This window comes from Pipistrellus hanaki (genome assembly GCF_964339955.1).
Source record: "Pipistrellus hanaki genome assembly, chromosome: 1".
Taxonomy (NCBI): Eukaryota; Metazoa; Chordata; class Mammalia; order Chiroptera; family Vespertilionidae; genus Pipistrellus; species Pipistrellus hanaki.
The window spans coordinates 63,133,153-63,152,227 of NC_140503.1; the positions used below are offsets into that span (position 1 = coordinate 63,133,153).

A 19,075-nucleotide genomic window follows, 5' to 3' on the forward strand; every position below is an offset into this window, starting at 1 on the left:
TACTGGTCAGGACCATATTCTTACCCCCTTCCATCTCCTCCCTCTCTGCTCCTTCTAACCTTTCCTTCTAATTCAGCCTCTATTTACCATTTATCCAAATGGATTATTTACCATTAATCCAAATCCTATTTTATTTTTCCTGACCACCCTTAGAATTAACGGCATTTACCTATGGCGTACTATTTTGGAACTTAACAACTTGGGCTTCCAATGTCAAGTAAAACTCTCCCTCTGGCACTCAAGGTCTGCCACCTACAGGACTTCCAACCTCACAGCATCCTCTCTCACCCGACAACATGCTGGCCTTCACTCAATCATGCCTGCTCACCTGAGGGCCTTTGCAGATGCTATTTTTGCTGGAATCCCCTATCCTGATGTCACTATGCCCTCCCCTCAAGCTTGGCCTGCTGGACTCACACCCATCCTTTAAGGCACATTTGCAATGCTGTGTTTTTTTTTTATATAGTTTTTCTTGATCCTCATAACCATATGCAAATTTTCTCCATTTATACCTCTATTTTGCTCACTTCACATTATTTTACCTTTGTATATTACACAACTACTCTAATAATGCTGTGAAGAACAGACACCTGTAGATTGTATGTTGTCTAGGAGTGATGTTTTATGTTTTTTGAGCCTTATTTCCTAAGTAACTAAAAGCCGCTCAAGTGCAAAGCACCTAGCCCAGTGCCTGGTGGGGTAGATCAAAACACAAATTATTTCATAAAGTATTATATGCCTAAATATTGACATAATTATGTCCCTCGAGTGGAATGCACTCACTAAAATGCACTCACGATTTCAAAGCATAAAAGGTCACTTGCAGCTTGCCCCTTCAGACTCGTGTCGCTTCCTAGGGCTTACACAGCACAGTTCACGGATTTCATTACTATCCTGTCTTCTGACACTTTCATTATTATCAAAGCATGCAGGCCCTTTTCAGGCACAGTCTAATTTTAAAAATACTCACAGCAAAGGGTAGATGGTCTGTCGCCAAACCAAAATCACCTATTTTTACGTGGTCGTCGGAATCCAAAAAAATGTTGACAGGCTTCAAATCCCGGTGGATCATTCCCTGATGGGAGAGAGCAAAGAAACCAAGTTTAACCTGTTTCCTAGCTCCCCTGCCTGGGAAACGCTTGCCTTTCTTCACTCTGCTGAATTGTACCAACATTTACAAGTGCCAACACATCTTCATGAGGTCTTCCACGGTAATGCTAACACTTCAACTTTGAATCCCCAGCACACATGGAATGTGCTCAGTGAACACTTGTTACATGACCATGCTCCGCTTCCTAATGGCATTCTCATAATATGTGTTGTTCCATATTATAATATAGGAGATAATATTTTATAATATAGGAGATAATTAAATGTAATAAATAAAAACACATTGTATGATCCCTTTTACCTTACATGAAGGTACATTTGGGCTCCCTCAAAAAAAACCCAAGAAGTCCTTGTCTGCCTGTATTTCTAGGTGTGGCACCATGTTAGCTAGCCAACAAATGATTAGCAGATATGGAGCAAATTAGATTGAGAGAAGAGAGCTCAGGGGCACGGTTGTAGGACCCCAGGATGATACCACAGTAATAGAATTCTAGTGACCCTCACTAGAACTCATTTTCATTTCCGCCTTGCAAATTCTGTTTCCATCAAATCATTTATAAACTAGACATGTGTCAATTACAGTTCTGGCTTTTCAGTAGAAAAATGGTACAGTATAAATATTTCGAGGTTAAAGAAACTGAGGCAAAGGAGAAAACAAATTTACACTAGCTAATGCATTAGACAATTTCAATTTTTAAAAAGTAAGAGTGCTTCATCCTGAAGCTAGGCCCATTAGCATTTACATTGTAATGGAAATTTCTAGCTTTATAATGACACCAGTATACACATCCAGGTACTGGGCGGGCGGGTGTGTGTGTGTGTGTGTGTGTGTCCCTCAGCCAGGCCTGGGCCCTCTCGGGGAGTGGGCCTAAGCCAGCAGGTGGACATCCTCCCGAGGGGTCCTTAACACTGCCACCACCACCACCACACTCACCAGCCATGAGCCCAGCTCAGGACTTCTGGCTGAACAGCACTCCCCCTGTGGGAGTGCACTGACCACCAGTGACCAGCTCCTGTGTTGAGCGTCTGCCCCCTGGTGGTCAGTGCATGTCATAGCAACCAGTCATTCCTGTCCAGTTGATTTGCATATTAGGGTTTTATTATATAGGATTTTATACATGTGGCAAACCATGTTACTCAACAAGACCCATCTCTGTCCTTGCCAAATGACTTTCTGGTTCCTCCATGTTCCTAGGAAGGGTGGCACCAAGTCAGAATCAGATAACTTGGCCTGCATCAATCACATTCTCACTGTTTTCTAAACCACTCTAGGAGTCATATTCTAGGCATGTTCATGTATTTCCTAACCAGGAGGTTGACCAAGTTTTTCTGTAAAGGACCAGAAAGCAAGTATTTTAGACTTTATGGGCCACAGAACCTGTCATAACTATTCAATTCTGCAGTTGTAACATAAAAGCAGCCATACGCATTATATGAGCATGATAACACTTTATGGACACTGAAATTAGAATTTCATAGAATTTTCATGTGTCATGAAATATTCTTTTGATTTTTAAATAATCACTTAAAAATGTAAAAGCCATTCTTATATAGGCCAGGTCATACATAATGTGGATTGGATTTGACCTGTGGGCCATAGCTTGCTAATCCGTGTTCTAACCTTCAATAATTTCTTTTAACTTTGATACTTTGTACTATTTTCTTGTCTTTTGACACATTGTTCTAGTGCCTATAAAAATAGATTATTTTCAATATACACATAATTTTCTATTTCTGTTTTTCTCCAATCTTACATTATTTGATTTTTTTATTCGGTCCTAAATTTTATATAAAGATAAGTTTTCAGATATGAAATGTTGTAGTTTACTTTCTCATGGATGTAAGCCAGTCCATCCAGAATCTCTCGAAAAAGCCTCCAGAGCCTGTTGGTGTCCTGATACAGTCCCTGGTCGATGGTGTCACGTAAAGTGCTCTTTTCACAGTACTCCATCTACGGACAAGAACAAACCAGGAGGGATGTGACTGTACAGAGTTTCAATTGAGGACAACTGCAATGAATGTAATCCTTCATTTTAAAACATGCACCAGAGGTTTCAAATAGCTATGGGAGAGGCTTGATTTTTTTTTTTCTAATTGAAAAAAAAACAAACCAAGAGTATTAAAAAATTGGGGATGAAATATGCATAATCTTAGCAACCTAACATAACCAATTTTTCATATTACTGTTCATTTAAAAATTATCTTGTTTAAAATCCCTGTCACGATTAATATAAAAATTGAGAAGTATACTTTTATTTATTGTTTTACAAGATTACTTCTAACCCAAATTTTCAAGATGGGCTAATTATCCTAATGATGTCATTAGCCTTTCTCATTTGTACATTACATTAATGACGGTGACCTTCAAGTCTAAAATAAAACATTACAAATATAAAAACAATCCAGAAAGGGCTCTATTTCATCCCTTAAATGTATTGATGTATCAGAAAACAATGATATATCAACATGTAGCATTTGATTTATGAAACTAGACTATATGTTTCAAACCAGTGCCAGAGTTGAGATTTCTCATGAAGGAGGATTTTACTGTTTTTAAAGAAAGGAACGTCTCATTTTAAAAGAGAGGAACATCCTCTCACGATCCAAATAACCATATACAAATTGTGATTCACTCTCCAGGCCTCACATGGCCTCTGACTCCCACCCACAATCCTACCACACCTCAGATTCATCTCTTCTACGCACTGTCAGAGCAATGGCATGTAGTAGATACTCAATAGGTAGCTGTTTGGGAGACGAATGCTTTATAGAGTTTGAGAGTAGTATCTCAAATATGTTTCTGTTAGCCCTGGCTGGGTAGCTCAGTTGGTTAGAGTATCATCCTGATACACCAACGTTTCAGGTTCAATTCCTGGTCAGGGTACATAAAAGAAGCAACCGATGAATATATAAATAAGTGGAACAACAAATCAATGTTTCTCTCTCCTCCTACTTCTCTCTCACTCAAATCAACAAATAACACTTTAAAAAAACTTTAAAAATAAATAAATAAGATAAAAAGATGTTTCAGTTAGGGAATACCAAAAATTAGTTCCAATCCCAGGAAAGCAACTACCTAATTAGCCTCTTTTGAAACACTAAACTTGTCTGAAAACTGTCAAACTTATCTTCATATTTGAAGACCTGCCTACTTGCAGATATGACTGAATATACTAGTAATGATCCAGGTCCTGTTCACTTGGGGTAGAGGCAAGTCTGCCTCTTTGGTCTGTGGCTGTCTCTCTGCTGGCAGAACTCACCACTGTCCCGAATGCCGCCCCTCAGGCATGGGGGCAGGCCAAAACCAACAGGCTTCCCTTTAGTCATGCCTCATTGCAACGGGTTAGCCTGTGGCTCTTATCCCCGAGAGGTTCCAGGACAAGCCAGTTTGCCTAAAGCCACGCTGGTGTTTCTTCTGCACATGCAAGGATGTTTGTGCATCAGACCTAACTGGCCAGATTCAATTTGTTAGACCTAGCAGAGTTCCTTACATACAGTCTAGCACTTATGAAACTCGAATATGGTTCTAATTACTTCACATACATTATTTCATTTATGCTTCACGAGTCACAGAGATTGCTGTTATTTAATTTACAGATAAGGAACCTGAGGCACAGACTGCTGAAGAACCTTGCCTGAGCTCACACAGCGGTGGCTGGTAGATCCAAGATGTGACTTACACAGCCTGAGTCCGGAGCCCATAAGCAGCACCCTATGCCGCCTCCTGCTGTGGCACAGGAAAGCATGAGTGCGAGGTCGGGGGAAAGGGCCTCCATGCTGCAATCCTCTCTAGACAGTGGGCAGAGTAGGCCCCACTGGCACTACCAAAGGTTAGTCTCCTGAGACATATCCACCAGCAATCACTGGTCAACACGCTGCACGCCAGACCTCACCTGGATGTAGAGGTAGTGCACAGCTTCAGTGGTCACCGATAACTCACTTTCATGGCAACTATTCTTCCCATTGCAGCCTTCATCCTAAACAAGAGGAGGACACAAGAACTCAAAGTGGGGGCTAACATTAGAGACAAGGCCACCATCGTCATCAACTCATTTGTACCTGCCCCCACCAAATACATGGCCATCCCTTTCCTAGAGGGAAGATCATCGGGCAGAACACAATCACTGTCTTTTAGTTGCTTACAACATTCTAAAGACAATGTTGCTATTATCTGAATCCCCTGTATAGTTTCCAGGTCTGTCACTGTACAGCATAAATGATAGGGAAAATTAAAAAAAACAAACAGGTCGGTATTAAAGGTGTGCAATCTACAGAAAAACTCCATGTCAAATCAGTTCTTTCTTACCATTATATCTTTGTCTGGATAAGGAAAGCAGAATGCGTACAGACTAATATTTTAAAGCTTCAGTTTTACTGAATGCCTTCCTTTGGAAACAGGAGATTAGAAATTTATCTTTAGCTAAAACAATTTAAATGGATCATATGATCCCAGACACACTGCCCTTTGGGCTACACTGCCGCAGGGCATGTCCTCCAGTGCCACTTACAGCCACTGATCCTCTCCACTACTTTCCACATGGCAGTCTGTCTGTCTCCTCAGCTAATTTTCTAACTCATGTCCCTGTTTTTAAAAAAATTATTTTTTCTTCTAATAGATGAATTAAATACCCCCCCACCCAGGTATAAAAAAAAGCATTCCGCAGCATTTGACCTTTTTCTTTCTTCACGAGTGTCTTTACTCTGCTCCAAATTGCTTGCATTTGTTAACCAAATATGCCAGTTCAAAATGGCCTCAGTTAATTTAGGGGGAAAAAATCTGCCATTTGGGACTGAGGCCTTGACAATTTCTGACTTACACTTTCTTCATGGAAGCACTCTTCAACATTTTTCCTTTATCAAAGAAAAAATAATTCTGATCTGGAAACAATCACATGTTCCTCTTGAATCATTTATATACTCTGGGGATTATCTGAGGAAGATTGTTAATCTCCTGGAGGCTTCTCCCATTAATTAGAACACTTGTGGGATCGTGCCCTTAATGGAGCAAAGCCAGGTGCATAAATCTGGTGACATCATAATAATTAAATGCATTAACTAATGCTAAAAGCAAAGAACGTTTGCTTTAGCAGTTTACTGTATTTATAATATTATTACTGATTAATTTACAATTCATAAATTTAAATCAAGAGGATGATTTTAAGAGTGATTTTAATCAAAAGGAAAAGTACTTATTAAAAAATACTGGTGAGTGCATTTAAATCTCCTTCAAATCAATTTATGCTTATCTAACAGAATCTATATGTAGATTTTGCTTTATCTACTATAAATGCCTCTTGTAATTACTAATGATTATATTTTCATTTCTGGTAATAAAATCATTGTATTGAACCCCCAGGTGCAGAATGCTCCTCTATATCAACAACAGATGGCCTTAGTAGTTAAAAAGCTTCATCCTGGACTCCATGTACCAGCATCAAGGGGCTTTGCTGGCCTGGGCAGAGGAAAAAAACATAATTGAGTAGGGTTTAAGGCCTAGCATAGTGTTTTTCAAATTTTTACGACCATGATCCATATAAAGAAAGAAATATATTTTATATCACATCAAGTGCACACATCCATGAGAGACAAATTCCACACAGTTTACCTTTATTATCATGACACATTTTGGTATTCTATACTCCTCTCTAGAGCATTAAGAATAAAATAATGCTGGTTGTAATTCTCGAAATTAATTTCATAACCTGTTATAGGTTATGGCTCAGTATAAAATGAAAATAAAGAATCAAGATTAATTGATGTGGGAGAGAGACCTACTTTAACTCCACAATTAGGCTGTTTAGTTATTCAATTAATTTACATTCAATCCTCATTCCCAACTATATAAAGTTTCCCAAAATCTTCAAGGAAAAGGCTTTACTTTTTAAAAATACAGAGTATCAATTTACTTCTCTTTTATAAAAGCAGGCATATTTTATCAGGTGGATAAATTAAGTCCTGTAAATAAACATGTGAGAAGCATATAATTTATTTTAACTTGAAGGTTTCTATATTTGCATATCAGATTAAGGTTATTTCACCTGATATTTGTAACATCAAACATTAGTTTTCTTACATACTCACCCCATGATGAATAAAATGGTGTAATTTCTATTTATAAATCTACCTGATTCTGGCTTTTACTGTTCTCATCTTCATTGTCAAAGATGATATCACTTTCAGAGTCTGAAGCAGGTCTTAAAAAAAAAAATAGAAAACTACTAAAGAAACCAAAATCCCTATTATAATTTTGAAAATCAAAACTTGTTTATGATTAGAAAGCAAAGCAGCTAGAGAAATCATACCATGACCCTTCAGGCATAAATCTGTCCACAATAACATGCTGATTTATATTCCCCTAATATATGATGAAATACAGAACTCAATTTAAATAAAAATTGGCCTGAATAATTTTCCTGAGAGAAATTTAATAGCCAAGAGCTATGATAAACTGTATCCAATTTGACACAAAAGAGTAAAGTCATCATGATATTAAATGACTGGGGTCTGAGATGAGTAACTAGAGTTTAGGATCTTATTGGTTTGGTAACCTTTTCTGGAGCTTCGGTTGGCATTGCATCAAGACTCCAAATTAGTTCTTCAATGTTCCACAGAGTTGGAAGCCCTTATCTAAAAGAATGACCTTTTAAAGAAGTGTATTAAATATATTAAGATGAGGTATTGGAAGAAATTTCTATTTTTCCTTTCTCCCAGGCTTGGGTTTTAGAGATCTTTTGAAGATAATTGGGGGTGGGGGAGAATCCTTTGGATTGCCTTTGGTTACTCCGTAAAAGTGCGTTTCATATTTTGTTTTGGCTTTTAACATGGTAAACGGGACTGGATTTCTAATGGAATCTCCACTCCATCCTGCGATGGGCTCGGGGTATAAAACGGGCGTGCCCGCAGGCAGCCGGGCCCTGGCAGCGCTCTTACAGGAAGGACTGTGAGAAGACACCGTCCAGCTCATCCTCCTCGTCCTCGTCGCTGCTGGAGCCCTGGCCCGCGGCGGAGCGCTCGGCCGACGTGCTCCACTCCACCGAGCTGGTGAGGATGGGCGGCGGCGCGGCCGCCTCCACGCTGTCCGGGCCGTCCGCGTCGCTGCCGCCCAGCCCCGGCGGGGCTGCTGCGGAGCCGTCCGCGGCCGAGGGCCCTGTGTCCTCCGGCGAAGAGCTCGGGGCCGCCGGCCGCTCGTGTTTCTCGATCCAGGCGTTGTAGTAGCGCACGATGTTCTCATGGTGCAGGCGCGACAGCAGCGTCACCTCGCCCTTGATCCTGCGGAAGTGCCTGCTGGCCGGGTTGACGGGGATGCGCTTCACGGCGTAGCAGCAGCCGTCCAGCTTGTTCTGCACCTGCGGCGGGAGAGGGGCCGGCACCGTCAGCCGCTCAGAACCTTAAGCAGACTGGCCTCTGCAGCCTCACCCGAGCCCGCCCAAGGAGAACCTGGAGTTCTGAGTGAACACAGCTCCAGTCTGGGACTCCTAAGCTGCAAAAAGTATTGACAGCCAAAAACTTAGAAGACATCTCACTCTAAACCAGATGGATTTAAATTGCTAAGAATCCCTGGGGAAAACAAAAACATTTTAACCATTAACTGTAGAGACAACTTTTCTAATAGCAAACCTGCTATCTAAATTTCTAAGTAAAACCTTGTTCCTTTCTTAACCTTGTTTTAAAAATAATTATTTTCTAAAGTCAGTGTAAGGCTTCAGAAGATGACTTTAGTTTTTCTTTTTTTTTCTCTCTTTTTTTTTACTTTTAAATAAGTCTACTAAACCCAGACTACACTCCAAAAATTTCACAGACCTAAATGAAAATTCTAATTCTCAACTTATAAAGCTGTGTTAATTTAGTCGAATTAATTTCCTTGAGACTTACTGGTAATTTTCTCATCTATAAAATGGTATCTATACCACTTTCTCTACCTTTATAGTCAGAGGGTGACTATAAAGATTAAATGAGCCCGGCCTGTGTGGCTCAGCAGTTGAGCATCCACCCAGCAACCAAGAGGTCACTGGTTCCACTCCGTCAGGGCACATGCCCATCCCCAGTAAGAGGTGTGGGGAGGCAGCCAATTGATGATGTTCTTCTCTCATCAATGTTTGTATCTCTTTATCCCTCTCCCTTCCTCTCTCTCATAAGAAATCAATAAAAAAATAAAAATAAAATTAAATAAGTCCTGGCCAGGTGGCTTAATCAGTTGGAGCACTGTCCCATACACCAAAAGGTTGCAGGTTCAATTCCTGGTCAGGGCACATACCTAGGTTTCTGATTCAATCCCCAGTCAGGGAACATTCAGGAGGCACCTTATTGACATTCCTTTCTACAACAATGTTTTTCTCTTTCTCTCCCTTCTTTTCTCTCTGAAATCAATGGAAACATATCCTTGGGTGATGATTGGAAAAAAAAAAAAAAAAAAAAGATTAAATGAAATGATGTGGATAAAGCACCTGTATCAAGGCTGCACAGAGAAAGGTGCTCAGTAGGTAGCAGCAGTTGGTATTAAGACAAGTAATGCCCACTGATTTTTTTTAGAAAGACTGCAGATTTACCACTGATATGTATTGAAACTAGAACAATATCATTAGCAATGCAACAAAATATAAGTACAAGTTTCAAAGCCAAGTCTCAGGCATCCTTATGCCGGGCAATTTTACTGTGCAGTTGGGTTGACTGAAGTACTTTTTATAAAATCCCATTCACCAGAATATTCTAGACGTAACCCTGCAGGTCAGCTGAGGTAATGAAAAGCAACAACTTGACAATGGACAGAGGGAGGAACTAGTTGATTACAAAAAAACACTACAGCACATCAAGTGTTTGGTTCATAGGTTTCAGATTACTGTGTGTGTGTGTGTGCGTGTGTGTGTGTGTGTAAACAGATGCTTTCCAGTAAAACAGACATGGGTCTGAGGACAGTGGGAAGTCTTAGCATTGTTTTTCAATCTCCTATCTCAGTACATATCATATAAATATTGTGACTCACTGGAGTGTGGAACTTGCTATACTAGAAACACCTAGGAATTCACTTATTCAAATGGAAAGGTACATGAACAGTTATGGGTTCAACTGCCAATGAAATGCCAGACCACTGAGCAGACTGCCCTGCCCTAACCGGGAGACAGAGGGGGCTTTGAGGTCTATGGGGTTCTCACAGGGAGAAACTACTAGAAAAACTTTGGTGTTTAAATTACTAAGATGTTTTAGTTATATAAGCTTACTAATAATTTTTAAGTACTTATAAGGGAATGAAGTTTTTATTTTTGTTGGTTTTTTGAAAAAAAAAATATTTTTAAAAAATATTTTATTGATTTTGTACAGAGAGGAAGGGAGAGAGATAGCGAGTTAGAAACATCGATGAAAGAGAGTCATCGATCAGCTGCCTCTTGCACACCCCCTACTGGGGATGTGCCCGCAACCAAGGTACATGCCCTGGACCGGAATCGAACCCGGCACCCCTCAGTCCCCAAGCTGACGCTCTATCCACTGAGCCAAACCGGTTTCGGCTGTTTTTTGAAAAAATATTTTTATTGATTTTTATGGAGAGGCAGGGAGAGTGATAGAGTTAGAAACATCAATGAGAGAGAAACATCGATCAGCTGCCTGCATTCCCCTACTAGGGACTGAGCCTGCAACCAAGGTACATGCCTTTGACCAGAATCAAACTTGGGACCCTTCAGTCTGTGGGTTGACACTATCCACTGAGCCAAACTAGTTAGGGATGTTTGTTTTTTAAAATATATTTTATTGATTTCAGAGAGGAAGGTAGAGAGAAAGAAAGAGAGTGAAAGGGAGAAAGAGAAAGGAGAGAGAAAAAGAGAGACAGACAAACATCAGCAATGGGAGAGAATCAATGATCGGCTGCCTCCTGCACACCCCACACTGGGGACGGAGCCTGCAACCCAGGCATGTGCCCCCACCGGGAACCAAACCGTGACCTCCAGGTTCACAGGTCAATGCTCAACCCCTGAGCCACACTGGCTGGGCTGGTGTTTAGCCTTCAAAAATCTAAAATGTAAAGAAGTTAAAGGACTTCATCAAAACTACAGGTTGAGCCAAAACCGGTTTGGCTCGGTGGATAGAGCATCGGTCTGCGGACTGAAGGGTCCCAGATTCTATTCCGTCAAGGGCATGTACATTGGTTTCGGGCACATCCCCTGTGGGGGGTGTGCAGGAGGCAGCTGGTCGATGTTTCTCTCTCATCAATGTTTCTAGCTCTCTATCCCTCTCCCTTCCTCTTTGTAAAAAATCAATAATATATATATATATATATATATATATATATATATATATATATGACAAAACTACAGGTTGAGCTAGAGGGATAATATATACTTTAATCATTCACTCCTCTTAAAGATAAGTATGATGACCTGGTCCGCATATCTGTCCTCAGTATATCTATTTAATCACCTAAATGTAATGTCTCTAATTTCAAGAAGAAAGTTGAAAATTTCCCATACTATAACATCCTTTTGGAAAATTGGCTTAAGATGGTCTTTCTATCCCTGATAACCACAAAAAAAATTCAATTATTTTTTTAATGTAAAAAGCCTTCCACCGTAATACTAGTAATGTTTCCTAATAACAGTGCAAAATCATGAATAGACATATGCCCTACTTTCTTACATGTAAGATGACATATATCTTATATGGACTTAATAATACTATATTAATCTGGGTCTCCTAAATTCAAACAAAATACTTATATTATATAAAAAAAAGCTGAAATCTTTCCAAGGGATAGGTAATAATAAAAGTCCCCCAAACAGACTGGACTAAAGAAGGGAAGACCTCACTACAGCATACCTTAATAATGTATCACTAATTTCCCACCTCAGTAGGAGATGGAAAATAAAAGCCACCAAGACCATTTGGGGCCATTTCCCAGTTGGAATTCCATCTTAGTTCTAACCTCGCAGCCCTTTTTATCTACAGCAACCCTGAAAGCAAATGGGAGAAAAAGAGAATAATTTTCTTTCTAAACCAAAGCACACAAAAATGTTCTTCATGTAAAGGTCTTGACTCCACTTGGGTTGTTACCATCATGTGGTTTTCACATTATTAACACTGCATCAACCCAGGGAAGAAGATGATGTGTTCTTAATGTGTCCAGTGTAACTTTAAATAAAGCCTTTGACTCCACGAAGGTGAAGATAATCATAGCTTCAAATGATAGAATTCACTTCCCTCTTTGCTCTCAAAATAGAAGTCAAGCCCGTAATGCAGAAATGGAACAAGCAGGAGCTCTTAAAGGGCCTGGGACCACCCTGTAGCACACCTTGATGACAGCTCCAAAAGCTCCTTTGCCGAGAAGCTGTAATTCTTCAAACTCATTGAAATAGCGGGAAAACTGTCTCTGTGTCTCACTGAAGAATGCAGCACTGGGTAGCCGGTTGCTAGGAATAACAGTCTCAATGTAATCTTGTCCTCCAAAATCTGAGATAAAACAAAAGGCAAGAGGCAAATGAGGCAGTAAAAATACAGGAAGAGCTGCAATATACAACAACGATTCAAGCGTTGGCAGAAGGGGCCCCAGCCAGTAGTTTGAAAAGATACCTCTTACTTGGAAGACTGTTTAATATTTTCCTCACCTTGTCCTCTTTAAAGTAGGTAGAAATATATAATTAGGCCAAGTTTGCAGGTGTAGGTAACTGAGACAGAGAGTCAAGAAATGACTGGATGACAGAGACAGAACCCAAACCCAGGTCTCCTAATCCATCCCAGTCTCTACTGAGATCCCTTAATGTGCCACTTAAGTAGCAGCAGGGAAATCCAGTTACGTGGTAATAAGGGCAACATGACAAGAGTTAATAAACACTAAAAGAGGCTACACCAGTGGTCATCCCATCAGTAGAGACTGGAAAAGCCAGGATGGCAAAAACAATTCCAGGCACACAGGACACATTGAATGGATTTACTAGTATGTATATAGCTCAGCAAAAAACAGATAAAATAAACCATTCATGTAGTCCCTTCCAGTTTTAGGATTATATATACTTTCAAAGTAATTTATATCAAGCAGGGTATACAAAAAGAATGGTAAAAGACTCACCTTCGGGACTCTGTTCCAGTAAAGGTGTTTTTGGCTGAGGGTTTATAAAGCTGTGTTTCAACAGCTGCTGAGGACTCCACCTTTCCTTGTCATCCAGGCAAACACATCTCAGTGAGAGAGGAGAAAGAATCTCAGCAACACAAAGTAAATGCTGAACTAGTTAATCTAAGGCATTCATCTATGGGTTTATCTTGTAAAGATGCACATTAGAGGATTCATGTTACCTATGAACTCAGAGGAATTTAAATTAATAAACATTCCTGCAGGATTTACATGCTAAGCGCCAAGCTGGGTACAAATGGGAAATCAAAAAACGTAGACAGCAGCCAACCAGATGGGAAATGGTATTTGCAAACAGTAGCTCTGACAAAGGTTTAATTTCCAAAAAATATAAAGAACTCATAAAACTCAACATTAAATCAACAACCCAATCAAAAGGTAGGCAGAGGACCTGAAAATGCATCTCTCCCAAGAAGACACAGCAACAGCCAATAGATGTATGAAAAGATGTTCAACCTCACTGGAAACTAGGGAAATGCAAATCAAAACGACAATGAGATGGCCATTACCAACAAGACAAGCAATAACAAGTGTTGGAGAGGTTGTGGAAAAAGGGAACCCTCATTCACTGCTGATAAGAATGTAGACTGGTACAACTACTTTGGAAAGCAGTCTGGTGATTCCTCAAAAAATTAAGAATAGAGCTACATTACAACCCAGCAGTCCTACTCCTGAACATGTGGAAATCATATATTTACAAAGATATGTGCACCCTATATTCACTGCAACATTATTAATGGTGCATAAGACATGGAAACAACCAAAGTGTCCTGCAATAGAGGACTGATTAAAGATGTAGTACACATACACAATAGAATCTCCTCAGCCATGAGAAAGGATGAAATAGCGCCATTTGCAACAACATGAATGGACCTTGAGAACATTATGCTAAGTGAAATAAGTCAGTCAGGAAAAGCTAAGAACCATATGACTTCACTCATATGAGGGATATAAAACTGAAACTCATGGACATAAACAGCAGTGTGGTGGTTGCCAGAAGGAAGTTAGAGGAGAAGGGAAGGGGGTCCTAATATATGGTGACGGGAGAAGATTTGACTTGGGGTGGTGGCACATAGTGCAATATATAGATCTTGTAACATAGAAACCCACATCTGAAACCTACATGTTCATGTTGACCAATGTCATCCCAATAATTTAATTTTTAAAAGTGTACAGTAGTCTCCCCTTAGCCATGGTTTCATTTTCCATAGTTTCAATTACCTACAGTCAACTGTGGTCTGAAAAATATTAAATGGAAAATTCCAGAAATGAACAATTCTTCAATTTTAAAATGCACACCATTCTGCTGTGAATCATCCCTTCATCCAGCATATACATTACCTGCCTGTTAGTCACTTAGTATCCATCTTGGTTATCAGATTGACTGGTCCCTGGAAAGGCATGGTTTAGCTAAACCATGCCTTTCCAGGGACCAGTCATAAAGCTTTCCAAGGAAAGGCAATCAGGTATCTCAGATAGGGTAGGGACCCACTATGATTCACTTTAGATAAAGCTGTTCATCATAGTATGAGACTATTAACAATTACTTTTTAAAAGTTTCACACTTTATCATATACTTTCTTCTAATTTTCATTCCTTAATCTTATTAGCTTACTGTTGATTTTTGTTTTTAATGTATGAAAACAAGCCATACCTTTAACCCTGTGGTTCTCAAACTGGGTTCCCTGAACAGCAGTGTCAATATAAGTGTCATTTGTTAGGAATACAAATTCTACTCCATCCCAGTCCTAGTAAATCAGCAACTCTGGGACTTTGGGAAGTAATCTGTGCCTTAACAAGCTCTCTAGGTGTTTTCAATGCAAGACAAAGTCTGAGAACCACAGTTCTAACTAAACTAAACTGGTTGGCTATCAACACAAATGACCTAAGTAGCATCACTTGGTAGCAGTTGATCCTAATTATAAACAGCTAGTGGCCTGGTGCATGAAAATTCACGCACTGGAGAGGGAGTGTCCCTTAGCCCAGCCTGCCCCCACTCATAGTCCAGGAGTCCTTAGGGGTGAGAGGCGACCCGGTGATCAGGGGAAGGTGATGCGCCATCAAACACACCTCTGCTGCTGCCACTGCCGGCAGTACAAGCCTCGGCCAGCCCTGGTTACCTGAGCCTCGGGTGGCTCTGGACAGCTGAGCAGCTGCCATCCAAGGCTGGGCTGGCCCTGTGCAGCTGGGGGGCTGAGGGAACTGGGGGAACAGAACGGTCTGCCTCCCCTCTCCCCCTGAGGTTGAGGGGGCTGGGCGCTGCCATCTTTGAGGGCACAACAGTCAATTAGCATATTCCCTCCTTATTGGCTACGGGTGCTACCATCTTTGCAATGGTGTGAGGGTCAATTAGCATATTCCTTATATTAGATAAGATATAATTAAAAGGATAAACCATCATAATTCTGGATTTAAAATCTATCCTATATAATAGAGAGCTAATATGCTAATTAGACCAGATGGCAGAACAACCTTCCAAAACTATTCCCATTGTTCGAGATGACCTTCTGGAATGACCAGTGTGTGTGTGGGGGGGGCAGGGCTGTGAGGCAGCTGGAGCTGCTGCGAGGGCTGAGGTGGCAGCTGGGGCTGTGAGGGCCGGCCACTTGCATGATTTTGTGTATCGGGCCTCTAGTACCTATATAAAGTGGTGACAGTAACTATCATAAATGGTAATATTTTATTTTTTATATCACAACACTAAAAAATAAAGCACTCAATTAAATACATTGTAAGGGCAACAACAACAACAAAAAAAGATGATAATAAAAGCATTTGGATAAGATACTGTATTTCCCTCTAAATTTAGGGTTTTTAATTCTGTCAGCAAAACATGAATACCTTCCCCTTGCAGATATTATGAAAACATTACTGATAATGGAAGAAGTCTTTGACAACCGTCCAAAAAAAAAAATAGTTTTGTTTTGTGAATATTGATTTTTTTTAAATGGTATCATCCTGCACATATTATTATTTAATTTGCTCTTATCTTTTGACCACATAAAATATACTTTAAGGAGAGAACACAGCATAAGAATAAAAGTTGGCCCATTTTCACAACTGTATGTATATCATGTCTACTTCTATTTTATGGTACATAGGAACTATCTTATTTAAAGATGAGTGCAGTTGCCTGGCTGGTGTGGCTCAGTGGTTGAGCATCAACCAGGAGATTACAGTTTTATTCCTGGTCATGGCACATGCCTGGGTTGTGGGCTCGATCCCCAATAGGAGGTGTGCTGGAGGCAGCCGATCAATGATTCTCTTTTCATTGATGCTTCTTTCTCTCTCTCCCTCTCCTTTCCTCTCTGAAATCAATAAAAATATATTTAAAAAAATAAAAATAAGTGCAGCTACTTTACTTTGTAATAGGTATTCCATTAGTGACAGGAAATGATATGGATTAGGTCAGACAGATGGCAGTTGGGACAGATGGAAATAGAAAAAGAAATATTAAGGGTAAAAGAAATGAAATGAATGAAATGAATTAAAATGAATGGCTGGGAAAAAGAAATAAGGTGAAAAATAAGACAGCTTGCTGGAAAGTGAGACTAGAGGAGTATCTAGAAAAACCAAAAGTTAAGAGAGCTTATTTCTCACTTAATAGGGAATGTAGGTGTGGCGTGGACTGAGAGCAGAGGCAGGGCTAACCTAGAAGGCACTGAGTGAAAGGACCTGCACAAAGACTAGCCCAGAGGAAAACCTCTCAGTAAAGATTCTCTTAAAGTGGATAACACTTGGCTCTGCACTTAAATGTGCACCTGTAATTCATAAAAATCTTCTGGCTAGAGTAAGGAAATTGTTTGCATCCTAGGGCTTGGCTGAATTAGACATCGCTGATGAAGAAGAATGGTTAAGAATAAGAGGCTCTGGCCAGTGTGGCTCAGTTGGCTAGGCATTGTCCTATGGACAGAAAGGCTGCCAGTTCGATTCCAATCAGGGCACTTGCCCAGATTGTGGGCTTGATCCCAAGTAGGGAGAGTGCAGGAGGCAGCTGATTTTCCTCTGACATTGATGTTTCTCTTTCTTCCCTCTCCCTTCTTCTCTCTCTAAAAATCAATTTTAAAAATTCTTAAAAAAAGAAAGAAAGAACAAGGGGCAGAATTAGTACTCTCCTAAAGATGTTTTCTAAACAGGAGGCCTTGCCTTTGAACCCTTAGGAACCAGAAGCAAAGGAGGTCAGAGAGACTCTCCCATTTGGATTTCCTGGGGCATATCCGCCGTAACCATCCTTACTGACTTCCCAGAGCAGGCAGTCCCCAAAAAGCAGTTTAAAAATAAATTATTAAGCCCAAGTGAATTTAGGAAAATGTGGGAGTTAAGGGAATCACAAACATAAGAAAACAGAACATATGTGGCTGGAAAAGAATTGAGAAAACAAAGAATGAACTCTAATTCTGTTGCCCACTTTTCAGCTTATACACATCACCTAGATGTTTAGCATTCAAACACAATAAAAGCACAGCAGTAAAGGGCAATTAGAGAGAATCTCAGTGTTACTCACTTCTTTAGAAAATCCTGAAAGTCAGCAGGTAAGTCACTAGGGATGGTCACAGGGTACTCTCCACATTCTTGTCCTTGGCTGAGAGAGAGCAGCAAAAGGCCAAGATGCCAAACATCTCCTTTCTTCCCTGTCTTATAAGGCAGAGCACTGTCACTAAAACGAACCCGAGTTTGCTCAAACACATCCTCCTTGCAAATGTCTGCGAGGCGCTTAGAAATGCTGTAGTCTGTAATCTTGATGGTGCCCTCTGCGTCCACCAAGACGCTTGATGTACCCAGAACCTTGTGCACCACGGAGTTGCTGTGCAGATAATCGAGGCCCAACAAGAGCTGAGCTGCGTACTTGCGAAGCAGGTGCACAGGGATGGGGCCTGTGTGGCTCAGGTGTGCAGCAAGGGAGACCCCATTGAAGTGCTCCACCAGAATGTGCACCACGATGGAGTTGTCTTGCTCTCTGAGATTCATTGCAAAGTAGCGTACTATATTGGGATGGCTCAGTTTTACCAGTGAGTTGAATTCTGTTTCTGCCCCTTGAATCTGATAAGGGGGAAAAAAAGGTAATATTGGGTTGATCAGCAATATCTGGTGTTTCACTTCAAAAGTTAAATATTTAATAGAAAACATACTTTCAAAGGATAAGAGAAGGAATTTGTCCTGAACTGACACCTCCCCTAAACCGTTTGGTCAACCTAATAGTTCATAAAGTGGAAGAAATTTAATTAATTCTCAACTTCTTTGATCTCAAAACTTAGTGTATAAATACTATAAAATTAGTGAGCAGCTTTTAAAATTTCTTTTGCAATAGGCTACCAGAACAAGGAAACATTAATTTCAAAATAATTAATTTTAAGAAAACCCTTTCTGATTATAAAGATTAATTGTAAAATTTTTAAGTACTAATACAAAAGAAAACCCCCATAAAACAAAACAACAACAAATTATCTATGTGATTACCACTGAAGACAATTATGATTTTGGTATTTACTTCCAGATTTTCTTCTATCAGAAATAAACCTACCTTCTAAACACAAGACTTTAACCTACAGTTTTGTTACCTTTTTATTATGTAACATTGTAATATGTAATATTAAATGTTCTCCTTAAATTCCATGTTATAAATTACTCTAGAATTCTCAAGTCCCCTAGAATTCAGTTTTTAAGTAATATTTAAAAAGATTGCAAAAAGCATGCTTATGCAGCACTATTGAGAGTTGGCTATTAATGCCATAATAGAGGCTGAGAAAGGAGGTTAAGAAAGCAGCTGCAAAAGTTTGGGTCACGCTGTGAAAGTTCGGAAAGAGGAAGCAAGAAGCTGAGAAAACTTGTCAAGAAGGTGCTGATCCCCCACCATCC

General features: G+C 40.0%; 1 protein-coding gene across 3 annotated transcripts in view; it reads right to left on the bottom strand.

Moving 5' to 3' along the window:
- EIF2AK4 (eukaryotic translation initiation factor 2 alpha kinase 4) overlaps positions 1-19,075 on the bottom strand; it is a 100,306-nt gene that overhangs the window by 47,782 nt on the left and 33,449 nt on the right. For all 3 annotated transcript variants that reach the window (XR_014796879.1, XM_084905118.1, XM_084905119.1), the window contains 8 exons: positions 17,724-18,259; positions 13,160-13,266; positions 12,386-12,543; positions 8,041-8,456; positions 7,235-7,304; positions 5,004-5,087; positions 2,939-3,061; positions 971-1,075 (listed from right to left, as the gene is read on the bottom strand). Coding sequence is in view for 2 of the 3 variants with exons in the window: in XM_084905118.1 (XP_084761244.1) it covers positions 971-1,075; positions 2,939-3,061; positions 5,004-5,087; positions 7,235-7,304; positions 8,041-8,456; positions 12,386-12,543; positions 13,160-13,266; positions 17,724-18,259 (1,599 nt within the window). In the remaining variant the exon portion in view is untranslated. The remainder of the gene's footprint in view (positions 1-970; positions 1,076-2,938; positions 3,062-5,003; positions 5,088-7,234; positions 7,305-8,040; positions 8,457-12,385; positions 12,544-13,159; positions 13,267-17,723; positions 18,260-19,075) is intronic.